The sequence below is a fragment of the Rhinolophus hipposideros genome (genome assembly GCF_964194185.1).
Source record: "Rhinolophus hipposideros genome assembly, chromosome: 22".
NCBI lineage: Eukaryota > Metazoa > Chordata > Mammalia > Chiroptera > Rhinolophidae > Rhinolophus > Rhinolophus hipposideros.
Window position 1 is genome coordinate 20,539,143 of NC_138068.1, and position 13,603 is coordinate 20,552,745.

General features: G+C 47.8%; 1 protein-coding gene across 1 annotated transcript in view; it reads left to right on the forward strand.

Moving 5' to 3' along the window:
- PIGU (phosphatidylinositol glycan anchor biosynthesis class U) overlaps positions 1-13,603 on the forward strand; it is a 78,631-nt gene that overhangs the window by 57,301 nt on the left and 7,727 nt on the right. Inside the window, exons 10-11 of the mRNA XM_081033884.1 lie at positions 2,048-2,172; positions 7,737-7,879. Coding sequence (XP_080890010.1) covers positions 2,048-2,172; positions 7,737-7,879 — 268 coding nt within the window. The remainder of the gene's footprint in view (positions 1-2,047; positions 2,173-7,736; positions 7,880-13,603) is intronic.

Genomic DNA, 13,603 nt, shown 5'->3' on the forward strand with positions numbered 1-13,603 from the left:
TAGAGAAGGAAAAACAGGTACCAATTGCTACAGATATGTCTGGATGGTCCAGTGAAGCTGGGAGAGATTTGATTTATATTTCAAGAGCTTGAGTTCTCTGCTCTAATCTCCTTGTTGTTCTTCATGGCCAGTAAACCCAGGCTCGTGGCTCTCATTCTGTAAAAGCTCAGAGCTGATGCTTCCTTCTCATGACAGCCTTGGCCTGGCATCTGACAGAAAACCATGACTCCTTGGCCTGGCAGGCTCCAGAACTCTGGCACCTTTGCCCAGCCAAGCTCTCCAGCTGTCTGTGGTCCACATTCCCTGACCTTGTTCTGGTCAGGCCTGACCACTGAGCTAAGAAAAGCAAGGAGTCTGGAGCACCTTTCCTCACTCTGTATAGCTAGCTTTCCAGCAGCTCTCATTGTCTGCATGCAAAAGGCCACAGATAGCTTCTGGGTAGACAACAGTACCACCATCATGTGACCTCCCCTCCACCCCCCGCCCCCACACACACAACCACCACCACCACCACCTCCACCACCACCGCCGCCGCCGCCACTGCCACCACCAGGCCAGGGCCTTAGAGTTGTGGGGACAGAGGATATGAAGATACCTGATCTCCCCCACTGCTGCCCTCCTGTTCCTGGTTATGAAGCTCCACCAACTCCCTAGCTCCCTGCAATGTTTGCTTCCAGTGCCATATTTGTGAGAACAGGATGCTTCAGGCCACCTTTCCCCAGGCAGCATTGCAGGAGGTTTTTGGTATCCAGGTTTTTTGGTGCTACATGTTCACTGGCCTTTTATAGAAATGTTGCAGCTATTAGCAGCGACAGAAAAAGCCCAAAGCTGGTGATTTGGATTGTCTTTAGGAAGATGCTCACTGAGCTAGCTGGACCCTTCTTAGAAGCCAGAGGATTGCGAGATTTTGCCAAGCTGAGCTTTGAGGCATTTGCGGTATAGAAGGGCTGGAGTGTTGGGGTGTGTACTTGTTTGTCTCCCCATCTCAGATTTATACCCATTGAGTCACCCTGACCCTTGACCTGCAAGACAAGAATACTATTAACCTCTGAAGAAAACTTCCAGGAGCTGGGCATCCAGGAACTGTGCAGAAGCAGGCCACGTGCATGTTGTTTACGTGGAGCCGAGGAGGGTGTAGATGTGGCTTCTTCCTGTTAGCTTCTCTTTCGCACATGGTCAGCTCTGGGAGGAACACTGGCAATTGAGCTCTGTCCTCACCCTCCCTGATCAGAGCTGTCGTCATGCTGGGCACTCAGGAGAACAGTATTGGTGGTGCTTAGCAGGTCTGGAGACCAACAGCTCCATCACTTGCTGACTCACCTTCTCTGAACCTCATTAGCAAAGTGCGGGTGACAGTATTACCCACCTTGAGGGGTGGTTGAGCTTTAGTGAGGATCACATGCAATGATGGAAGAAAAGGGCCTAGCACAGAACTGAGCAGCGCGAGGGTTCAGGAAGTGGTAGCCATTTTATTATTAGTGGAAGTAAGAACTCCAGTTCCAGCCCTTCAGAGCTGAGAGCCTTCCAGCTCTCAGTTCTCTTTCTGGAAAGGAGCTCATCATAGCTAACGCTCTGTAGACTCCACTGACCCTATTGTCAGAGAAAAAAGCATCCACAAGGAAGCACTTCCTGCCCTGGGTCCAGTTGTCACAGGGGCCGCTGGCAAGGGAGGCTGCTTAATTACACTATGACAAGCAGTCATTTAAGCCCAGTAATAAAGAACGCTGACTTCATTTGTTTTTTTCCTCAGAGGCTCCTGCGGGAAGGCTTGGAGCTGGTTGAGGGGAAGTTGATGGGAAATGTCTCTGTGGGTCGTTTCTCAAGTGTTTGCTGGGCCCTTCTCATCACCTCTGGGCATCTCTGGGTCCCCACAGTTTTCTGCTCTGCTACTTGGCCTGGCCCCCAGTATCTTGAGGGTAGCAGAGCCAGCCCCTGCCTAAAGCCCCTACAAAAGTATTTTTGGGTTTGAGAGACGGGGTCAGGAGTATCTGGGGTAAGCCTGGCCCCTGACTGACCTTTCTCTGTCTGTCTGTCTGCCCCACCCCAGGGAGCACCCAGTCTTCTTCATGTTCATCCAGATTGCCGTCATCTCCATCTTCAAATCCTACCCGACAGTGGGGGACGTTGCCCTCTACATGGCCTTCTTCCCTGTGTGGAATCATCTCTACAGATGTGAGTACTCCCGCCCCTAATCCCCTGGTGGCAGACTGTATCAGCCTGGCCCCCCTGGATGAGGCCGCCAGGGAAAACGAATTGGTAGGCACCTGGTGGGCGTCGGCTGTGCCAGCAGCACCGGGAGAAAACATCAGCCTCTTAAGTGCTATGGACCACTGATGAAAATAAAAATAACTACCATGTTTTGAGCACTTACTGTGGACCTGGCCACTGTGGTTCTAAGAGTGTTACACGCATGGACTCGTTTTATCTTCACACCAGCCTTTGAGAAAAGTATCCCCATGTTGCAGAGGAGAAAGCTGAGGTACAGAAAGATAGAGCCACTTGTTCAAGGTCATATGACTGGTAAGTGGAAGGGTTGGCATTGGAATCCAGCTCTGGAAGCCTCTAGCTTCAGAAGACGGCCAGCAGTGATCTAGTTGTGCTTCCTCGGCCCCCAGTGTTTGCCTCCGCTGGGCTCTGAGCCCTCTCTGTGGGTCCTTTTCAGTGTTTGTGGGCTCCCTTCAGGTAGGCTCATGACTTACCTCTGTGCACTCAGGATCTTACCTCCCAGCACTCAGGACCCAACCCGACACACAGAACAACTTGGCAGATGCTTGTGGATGGGTTTCTGAAACCTCCCTAATAAAGAGGCCGTGGCCCAACACCACTTCATTCTCTGAACCAGAATGGAAAGGAAGCTGTTGAACTTTCCTTGCCTACAGTGGGTGCACAGCAAGGTGTCAAGAATGAACTGGGGAGGTCAGGGGAAGTGAGTCTTTGTTGTTGTTTTGGGGCTGTCTGGGTGGCAACCAGGAAGTGAAACTGACCAGCTGCCAGAAAGAAACCTCCCTGTAAGAATGGGCCTGGGAGTGAAGGTAAACAGCTGAGTGGGAGGGCCAAGTGGGGCGGTGACAGGTCCCGCCTGACTGGGAGAAAGAAGTGGCTTCTTCTGCCTGTGACATCCTCATTGCACAGATAAGAATCACCCAGTACAGAGAGGGCCCAGAGTCATCTTGGAGTCTCTTGGCAGAGTGGCCAATGACAAATCACAGGCCACCAAACATGTGACCATACGCCAGTTTGCAACAGGGTGGGTCTTAGAGATGATGATCCTCTTTCCCCAAAAGTAGAGTCGTTTTTTCTTGGCTCTGTATCCCGTACAGGGCATCTCTCTCCCTTGAATAATATATTTCATCCCCTATTACTGAACACAGTCAGGAGCCAGGCTGACTTGGGTGTGAATCCCGGCTGTCCCATTACTAGCTATGTGTTGTTAGGCAAATCATTTAACCTTTCTGAGCCTCTCATTTTTCTTCATCTGTCAAATGGAGAGAATATGTTTCATGCGTGTTTTAAGTTTGAGAAAGCATACATGTAAACAACGCTACAGGTATTATCATCAGTAATAATTATGCAGGGGGGTCTCCTGCATAGGCCCATGACCACGCTTCAGGCTTGGTAGCCAGAGTCACTCAGAGTCATTGCAGTAAACATAGTTTCCAAAACTTGACATAAGCTATTTTATGCCCTCCAGGGTGATGAGGCACAAAAAAATAGAGATGGAGTTTCCGGAAGCCCGGATGATCTAATAGATGGTATTGCTGGCTGGCTGGGCAAGTTCTTTGTTGGAAGGTCCTGCAGAGCACCTTAGCTGCCACCCCTCAGTGCCCAGTTCCTTCCACGAAGAATACTTGTGCTGGGAGAGTCTGTTTGGGGCATGACAATTGTGAGTCACGATGTCCAGCGAGGTGTGTCTTCAGCCTGGTCCTGAGAACCTATGAGTGGAGACTTTAGAAGTCATTAAGCCGAGGTTGAATATATTCAGACTTCTAATGTGGTTAAGAATTCAGTTTAAACATTAGTTGCCAGTGCTAACATGCCTGCTCACACATTCACCTTTTTCTTTTCCTGGGGAGAAGAGGCACATGGGCCCTTCCCTGAGTATAGGCCCCGGACACTGACACTCTGTCTTTCCTGGGGCCAGGATGAGTCATACAGGCACACAATCGTGGTGTTAGGGAACAGCCTGCTGGCAGAGCCGGTGCCAGCCTGCAGTGGACCAGCTGAAAGAGCCAGTTACCAAAGGGCTGAATTGTGTTTTATTTTGTTTTTATTAACTATTGTATAAAGATAAAAGGATATAGATTTAAAAAATACCTATACATTATAAAGAATAACAATACAATAAATTCCCATGCGCCTAACACCTAGTTTGAGAAAGGGAATGTCACCTTGACCTTTGAAGTCCCTAAATCCTTTCTGTGCCTCCCCCCCCATCAAACTCGATTCTTCAAGTGGAATTTTATTTCTGAATGCCTGAGGCTTAGACAGGGAAAGTGACTTGCCTGAAGTTTTCGTTTGTCAATAGTGGAGCCAGAGGTTGGATAAGCCACCCAGTGAAAGTAGTGAGGAATCTGATTCCGTCTGGCCTAGCAAGTCTGATGAAGGGTGAGCCCTTTCGTCTCACTAGGCCCTGGTCATCTCTGACATCTCCGACACCTCCGAGTGCCTGGAACACACTGTCCTGTGCCCCGAGTCCCTAGCTCCATCTGCTCTGGCATATAGCTTTAATCCCCTGGCCTGTTAGCCAGCAAGAGTTCATAGCAGCTCCCAGTCCTGCAAAGGTCACCACAGGCCAGAAGCCAACTGGATGCTGGTGACAGTCCCTCCCGGCCTACAGGAATGTATCTTTGCAGCTCTTCGTGATTGCACTCGGGAGCTGCATGTGAGCCTCTCTCAGTCTCTGTGCACTTGGTCACCTTCTTGTCACCTGATCTGAAATCCAGAGTGACTAGAGGCATGGAACAAAGACCCACCTGGGCTGTCATGCCACAGGAGTTTTATTTAAGAAATAGTGTATATTCTTTTCAGCAAAATAACTTCCAGGGGATCTGAAAGAACCACTGAGAAATGTAAATAGTCATATTGGAGTGGAGGAATGGTAAATAGATTTGTTCTTCTTTCTTGAAGTTGTAACATGGTCTAATAACAACAACAACAACAATGATTGACCTCCCTTTTCCAAGACTTCCTGTTTCTGGGAGAAAGGACAAGAAAGGAGAGGTCTCAGGAAGGCTTGAGTCAAGGCTTTAACCTCTCAGCTTTGAAAACCCAGAATCGTGGAAATTTCAGATCAGAAAAGAGGACCTTGGAAGCCCTCCAGGCCAGTGTTTCCAAATTGTGGAATTTCACAGACCACTAACATTTCAAAAACTCTGATGACAGAGTTACCAACTTTTTATTTTGCTGAAGACTTAAAACAGTCAACTACCAGCCATTCATCTCCATTTCATAAAAGAAAGGACTACCTGTCTGTTTTTCTTATCTATCTGTCTATCTGTCTGTCTATCTATCTGTCTGTCTGTCTGTCTGTCTATAAAAGAAAGGACTTTTTAGCAACGAGAACAACCAGCCCCCAAAAGACATCTGTAATTTCTCAATAAAGAGTGAACCGTAAATTGAAAACATTCAGCTTTAGCAGGTACTCTGCACTGCCTTGTGATCATTCTCACTGTGACACAGGGAGCTCTCTGTTGCAGACTGACCACTGGTAGTATGGGCCTCCTGTTTGGTAAGGGTCTGTCGGCAGCTGGAATCGGTGGTTCACAGTCTTGGCTGTATATTGGAATCACTGGGGAAGCTTTAAGAAATTAATCTGGATGCCTTGGCCCCACCCCCTGGAGACTGATTTATTTAGTCTGGGTGGGCTTCCCCAGATGATTTCATTTTGCAACCAAAATTGAGAATCCTATGTGTAATCCAGCCCCCCTTCCAATTCATGAACCCCCAGAATAGCATTTCAACCAAGTCTTTGTGTAACCGAGGTCAGCGGCCTTAAGGTTCAAGAGTTTCCTCATCTCTTCAGTCTCCCAAAATTCTGGTTTGGAAGAAGGGATCTCCTGAAGGTCGTGATCAGATAGTGGAAGGGAACATCTGTTCATTAAGTGCCTGCTGGGAACCGGACCCAGTGGTAAGCTTTTTTAAAAAGGGTATGCTATTAATTTACTTTAAATGATATTTATGTCTATTTTAAAATACAATAAAGTGTAAAGAGAGAAATAAAAATAGCATATAATCCTACTCTTGGATATCTCCTATTGAATTAAAAAGAAAATAAAAGCAGTGTGGTAGGCAGAATAATGCCCCCTCCTCACCTTCCACAATGATATTCATGTCATAATCTCCCAAACCAGTGAATGTATCACCTTACATGGCAAAAGGACCTTCAGATGGGGAGATTATCCTGGAATATCCAGGTGGGCCCAATGTAATCACAAGGGCCCTTTAAGTGGAAGAGGTGGGAGAGGGGGGTATACCGGAAATCTCTGTACCTTCTGCTCAGTTTTGCAGTTGTAGAACTGCTCTAAAAACTAAAGTCTGTTTTCAAAAAAAGTAGAGAGGGAGGCAAGGTGAGAAGGAATTAATCCGACATTGCTGGTTGAAGATGGAAGGGGGTCATGAGCCAAGAACACAGGCAGCTCTACATGCTGCGAAGGCGAGCCCACAGATTTCCCCCTGGTGCCTCCAGAGGGAATGCAGCCCTGAAGAGACCTTGGTTTTTAGCCTGTGAGACCCATTTTGGAAATCTGGCCTCCAGAACTGGAAGATTATAAGTTATATTGTTTAAGCCACTAAGTTTGTGGTAATTTATTATAGCAACAATCGAAAACACACAGTAATCCATCTGTGCCAGATTTTTCACACATCTTGTTTAATTCATATAATTCTCCTATGAAGTTGTCGTCTTAGCCCTATTTGAGAGCTGGGGAAGCTGAGACTCAGACACACTTGCTGGCAGCGCAGGAATTTTAACCAAGGTCTCTCGGAGGCCAGGTCTATGCCCCATTATCAGGCTGCCTTCCCCTGCAGCTGAACTCACCTGCCTGCCCCGGGACCACGCTGTGTAGCAGGTCCTCCCTGGGGCTGATTCAGGGAGAGCTTTGTCCCGAGTGGGATTCCACATTCCCTCCGGTGGTGGTGGTAGTGGTGGGGGAATTATGTTACAGAGGGAGAGTGTCAAAAAGATTTTTAAATCATCTAAGGAAAAGTGAGGGACATTTAAGGAGCAAGGCAGGAGACCGACGACATGAATTGAGGAGAATGGAAAACGTGTTTCTGGAGCGCCAGAGACACTCACTGGGGGGCTGTAATCTTCATGCGTTCATGCTACCGTTCCCATCCACCATCCCATGTGGCCAGACAGCACCCTGCTTGGGGAGAGGGGAGGAGGTACCCTTGGACACTGACATTGGGGGTAAAAGGCAGTTTCTTGCTGAAATGCCCCCTTTGGGGTGCCCAGAAGCATTCAAGGCATTGCTAACTGGGGGCCAGCCAAGCCCACAGTGGGGGGTACAGAGTTCAAACCTAGGACCTCCCACCAGCTTTGGGCCTGGGGAAACATGGACTCCAGGGTCTGAGGTTTGCCTCTTGGCACCCCAGTGGCTCTAAAAGGGCAGGGGGTAGGAGGGTGGGTTCTGCCTTGAGCTGCCACAGGCTCTGCCCATCCTATGGGGGCATCACAGCAAGGAAAGGTCCCAGAGGGGGTCAGCAGAGGACTAACGGGCTGTCTGTCTTTGCAGTCCTGAGAAACATCTTTGTCCTCGGCTGTGTCATTGTCGTCTGCTCCCTGCTCTTCCCTGTCCTGTGGCACCTCTGGATTTACGCAGGAAGTGCCAACTCCAATTTCTTTTATGCCATCACACTGACCTTCAACGTTGGGCAGGTAAGAGTCAAGGGCAGCGTGGGGACAGGGATTCAGACGTTCCACCTAGGCTCGGGATTCTGCAAGCTGGGGATTTGGGTGTGACTGAGGGGACAGTTCCTCTCGTCAAGTAGCTTGGTAGAGAACATAGGGAAGGAAGAGCAGCAGGGTATGGGTAGGGGGGCTGAAACTGGCTGACGTCTATTGGGCACCGTGCTGAACCATCCCCTCCTAGAATTCTCACAGCAAGCCTGTGAGGTAGTTTTGCCCCGATTGTACAAATGGGAGCCGAGACTCACAGAGGTTGCCTCTTGCCCGAGGTCTTTGGAGGAGCCAAGAACCAAATTCAGGGAAGGCTCAGTGTCTGAGCCTACCCTCTTTCCGTAATGCACCATGTGAGGATTGGGGGGCAGAGGCGAGGGTGGGGGAGCTTTCCAGAGGGGGAGAGCAGGAGCAAAGACAGGAAGAAGAGAAATGATTTTCTGTAGTTGGGTAAGTCTGGAGCACACAGCACTGCTGGGAGCAGCGAGACAAGAGGCTGTGGGGGTCACCAACTGAGGAGGGCCAGCGAGGAGCTCCCACCTTCTCCGACCCAGGGAAAGCCCCCTCTTGGTGCTGTAGAGCAATGGTTCTCAGCAACAGCATTGGGGGAGCTTGTTAGAAATGCAGATTCCTTGCTAATATGTTTTAAATCCTGTGGTTATGTTGTGACTGTCACCATTACATGGCTTTGATTGTTGAGAAAGGCAGACTTCCTGATCCCACTTCCACAGATATTGACTCAGTAGATGTGGAAAACAGGGTCAGGAATTTGTATTTTTAACAAGCTTTCCCAGAAATGGTGTTGCAGGTGGTCTAGCAAACTTCTTTGAAGGTCCCTTGTCCACTGTGCTGCATTCTCTCGGGTTGGCTGTGCCCTCGTTGTCAAAGTCCTGTAAGAAGAATCAGTTGTACCATTGACCATTTCACTTGTCATTGGCACAGGCAGGCATTTCCTGTGCATAATGGGCTGGATGCAAAGCAGTGCTCGCTGGAGAGACTAATGATGGCACTGAATAATCCCCAGGGAGACTCTTGCCTCCAAGGTTAGCTGCTGGGAAAGAAGAAGGGAGTTAGGGCTTTTGCAGTGAGTGATGGATCTGGTATTTCCTGCATAGACATTTCTGGACAATGAATGTCCAGCCCAGCTATTTATCTTGATTTGTGAACAGCAGGAAGAGAGATGGAGGGCCCTGAAGCCTGGGTGGGACCAGGCCAGAGAGTCTATTCTACCTGTCCCACAGCGGTTATTGATGGAATGCTCAGCAACTCCTTATCTATGTCCCATGCAAACTGAAATCTGCAGGATTCAACTCAGTATCTCGAAGGAATTCGAAAGGTTGTTCAGTCTCTTCTGTCTTGCTGAATCCCCTTGTCCTTGGAAAGCGTTGACGGGCGTGTGAAGGCACTGGGCCTGCCCTGGGACTCTGGGGAGTTTGGCGAGCACCCCTGACACAGCCCACAGCCTGTTGTCAGATCATGAGTGTCAAGTGTGGGTCAGGAGTACAGCTGCAGTGATTATGAAGCATCCATGGAACTTGCCAGATAACAGCTATTTTCTGTGGTACTGTTGGCTGCCTTTATGCACCAAGTCTCCGTAAACGGCATGGGAGATGTTTGCAAGTGGTCAGGTGGCGTCGGAGGCAGGAGAAACTGAATTGTAGGGAAAGGAGGATGGGGTCGGGGGTACGAACCAAAGGCCAGGTAGATGCAGTGTGTTAACAACTGAGCTGTAGAGAGACACTTGGCTGAACTCTTTGCATAGTCCTTTACCTTTTCATAAAAATCTTTTTAAAATGCATTTTTAATCATACGAGTAATACAGGAACTCATTCTTGCTGGGGAAAAAGAAGTCAAAATAGAAGCATGTGGAATGAACAGTAAAGACCCTCCTGGGTCCCGTCCCTTCCCACCCCACTGCAGATGTGATCACTGGGGTCAGTTTGGTGTGTCTACAGGCTTGCTCTGTGCCTTTACAGACAGACAGCTCCACGTCCATGCGCACAGAAAGAGCTTTTGTGTTGATCTAAAGAAATGAAATCCTACACTGCTGTTTTTCATGTGATGATCTCATCTTTGACGGCTCCGACATGCCGTGCTTAGGATGTACCGTCCGTGGCGGATCTGAGTAGGTAGCCCCTGCTGACGGACACTGAGGTTGCTTCTGGTTGTTTCACTGTATATTTTAAAGGGAGGAGCCTTGCATATCCTTCCAAATACTCTTGTATACACATGCCAGCATTTTCCTGGGGTCAAGTCCAGGTGCTGGGACTTGCTGGGTCAGAGGGCATGTGCATTACACGTGTGGGCAGATATTCTTTTTTTTTTTAATTAAAGTTTATTGGCGTGACAATTGTTAGTAAAGTTACATAGATTTCAGGTGTACAATTCTGTAATACATTATCTATGTCTCACATTGTGTGTTCACCACCCAGAGTCAGTTCTCCTTCCATCACCATATATTAGATCCCGTTTACCCTCTTTTAGAGCCCCCCTCCTCCCTTACCCTCTGGTAACCTCTAAGCTATTGTCTATGTCTGTGAGTTTTTGTTCCTTCATTTGTGTGTCTTGACCTTTTGTTATTTTCAGTTTTACATATCACATATCAGTGAAATCGTATGGTTCTCTACTTTTTCTGTCTGACTTATTTTGCTTAGATTATACTCTCAAGATCCATCCATGTTGTCACAAATGTTCCTATATCATCTTTTCTTACCACCGAATAGTATTCCACTGTGTATATATACCACAACTTCTTTATCCATTCATCTATCGAAGGACATGTTGCTTGTTTCCATTGCTTGCCCACCATAAACAAAGCTGCAATGAACATCAGAGTGCACGTGTCTTTATGGATAAATGTTTTCAGATTTTTTTGGTAGATACCCAGGAGAGGGGTTGCTGGGTCATATGGTAATTCTATTCGTAATTTTTTGAGGAACCTCCACACTGCCTTCCATAGCGGCTGCACCAGTCTCTGCATTCCCACCAATAGTGTATGAGGGTTCCTTTTTCTCCACAGCCTCTCCAACACTTGTTACTATTTGTCTTGTTGATGATAGCCATTCTAACTGGGGTGAGGTGATATCTCATTGTGGTTTTTATTTGCATTTCTCTGATGATTTGTGATGATGAGCATTTTTTCATATGTCTATTTGCCATTTGTATGTCCTCTTTGGAGAAATGTCTCTTCAGGTCCTCTGCCCATTTTTCAATTGGGTTTTGTTTTTTTGTTGTTGAGTTGTATGAGTTCCTTGTATATTTTGGATATTAGCCCCTTATTGGAGGCATTGTTTGCAAACATCTCCCATTCAGTTGGTTGCCTCTTTATTTTGTCGATGGTTTCTTTTGCTGTGCAGAAGCTTTTAAGTTTCATATAGTCCCATTCATTTATTTTAGCTTTTACTTTCCTTGCCTTTGGAGTCAAATTCATAAAATGCTCTTTGAACCCAAGGTCCATAAGTTTAGTACCTATGTTTTCTTCTATGCAGTTTATTATTTCAGGTCTTGTGCTTAGGTCTTTTATCCATTTTGAATTAATTTTGGTACATGGTGACAGATAGCAGTCCAGTTTCATTCTTTTGCACGTGGCTTTCCAATTCTCCCAGCACCATTTATTGAAGAGGCTGTCTTTCCTCCATTGTATGCTTTTGGCTTCTTTGTCAAAGATTATCTGTCCATATTTATGTGGTTTTATTTCTAGGTTCTCAATTCTATTCCATTGGTCTGTGTGCCTGTTTTTCTGCCAATACCATGCTGCTTTGATTATTGTTGCCCTGTAGTATAAGCTAAAGTTAGGGAGTGTGATACCTCCAGCATTGCTCTTTTTTCTTAGGATTGCTTTGGCTATTCGGGGTCTTTTGTGGTTCCATGTGGGCAGATATTGCCAAGTTGCCCTTCAGACAGGTCAGACCAACCTCCAGGGCTTCCCAGCAGTGGTCCAAGTGCCTGTGAGCTGGCAGTTTTCTCAGACATCAGGCACAGCTGTGTCATCAGCCCCCTTGGGTCTGGGCTCTGTGGTAGCTCTGAGCCAGAGACAACTCTGTGGGGTCAGATGCTTTCTGGGACTGCTGGCTTTGGGCCTTGTGGCCGCTGCCAGGTCACGCAGGGGCGTGTCTGACAGGGCCCTTACTCACCAAGGCGGGCATTCGATTCACGTTGCTGTCTTGGAGCTTTGGCTGGGGTAGAAGAGCACCCCTCATCATGAGCCAGAGGGTTATACTACCTCCGCTCTCATACCTGTTGGGAGCCGCAGAGTGCAAATAGGAGACATTTAGAATTTTACTACGAGTTCAATGTCACCTCCTCAAAGAGGCCTTTTGTGGTGTTCCCCTGCCCCCCAGTCTCTTTCTTAGCCCCTTATTTGTTTCCTTCATAGCACTTACCAATCTAACTTTATATTATTTACTTTCTTCTCTCTTTGCTCCCCCCACTCGCCTGTGGGCTTCATAAAGCGGAGCTCTACTGGTCTTACCCACTGCAGGGACCCAATTACCAGATCAGTGCTTGGCACAGAGAAGTTGTTTAGCAAATATTTGTTGAATGAATGAATGAATGAACCAAACAAAGACAGCCAGGGAAAACACCGTATGATTAATGACGAAATGTGCAGAGAGTAACTGCTGAAGGAATCTCGAGGGAACAAGATCCCCTTTCCTGTTGCGAGTGGTCGGTGAGGAGTAGGACCTGGACCTTTTAGACTCAGAGAGTGAAAAGCGAAGGGGAGATGGTCTCAGAGGTGGGCAGGATGGGAGCCACGTCACCCCGACTGGCTGAGGTCAGTACGTGGCTGCTCTGTCCCCAATGCTTCTCCAGCTTCTGCCAGAACCTGGTCTCTGGCCAGCGAAATCCCTGCATATCCTCCACAGCCCAAGCCAGCCTCTGCTTCCATCAGCACTTCCACTGAGCTGCGTGGCATTCAGGGACATGTCCTCATTCCCACAGCTAGCTCTTCACTTGTAGCTGGATGGCGCCCGGAGGCAGCTGGCTCTCCTTCTCCCCTCCCTGGACAAGGCAGACCAGAGCTGTCCTAGGAATCAGAGGAATAGGGATTTGGGGCAGGGGTGCAGAGCCAGGCCCATCATCACAGAAGCAGGAGCTGAATGTGGAGAACATTTGGCCTGTACATTTTAAGTCCTGCTCTGTTTGAGTTGGTCAGTGCCATATGCTATAATAGAACAAATTATTGGTAGATTATTAGTTGTACCAGCAGGTAAACCAGGAGGGCCTTAGGCCCCATCCTTTAAGTATTTTTTAGTTTGTGACAGATCATTTACTAATTATAATTGTGCCTCAGAGTCAGTAACCAGGAAGTGACAACAGTAAACCATCCATAGGAGTGAGTGTGTGTGTGTGTGCGCGTGCGCGTGTGCGTGTGTACTGAGAGATTGGTCGATTGCAGTGCCCCTCCGCTTCCTTACTGTGTGACTTTCAGCAAGTGATTGAATTTCTCTGGGTGGCAGTTTTCTCCCACCTCCCAGGGTGTTGAGAGGATTGGACATGTAACGTATGGGTCCTGTTGCCATTTTTCATATGTTGACGTGGGAAATAGCATGAATAACATGCGGTTCAAATATCCAGAGCAAATTCCTAGGGAGCCTGTCTCCCCTCCTCTTTGTTTTTGACCCTGTTCTGCTGCAGGTCAGTGACCACAAAAGAGGAATGGTCATCAAGGATGACATATAAACAAAAAGGAATGCATTTAAA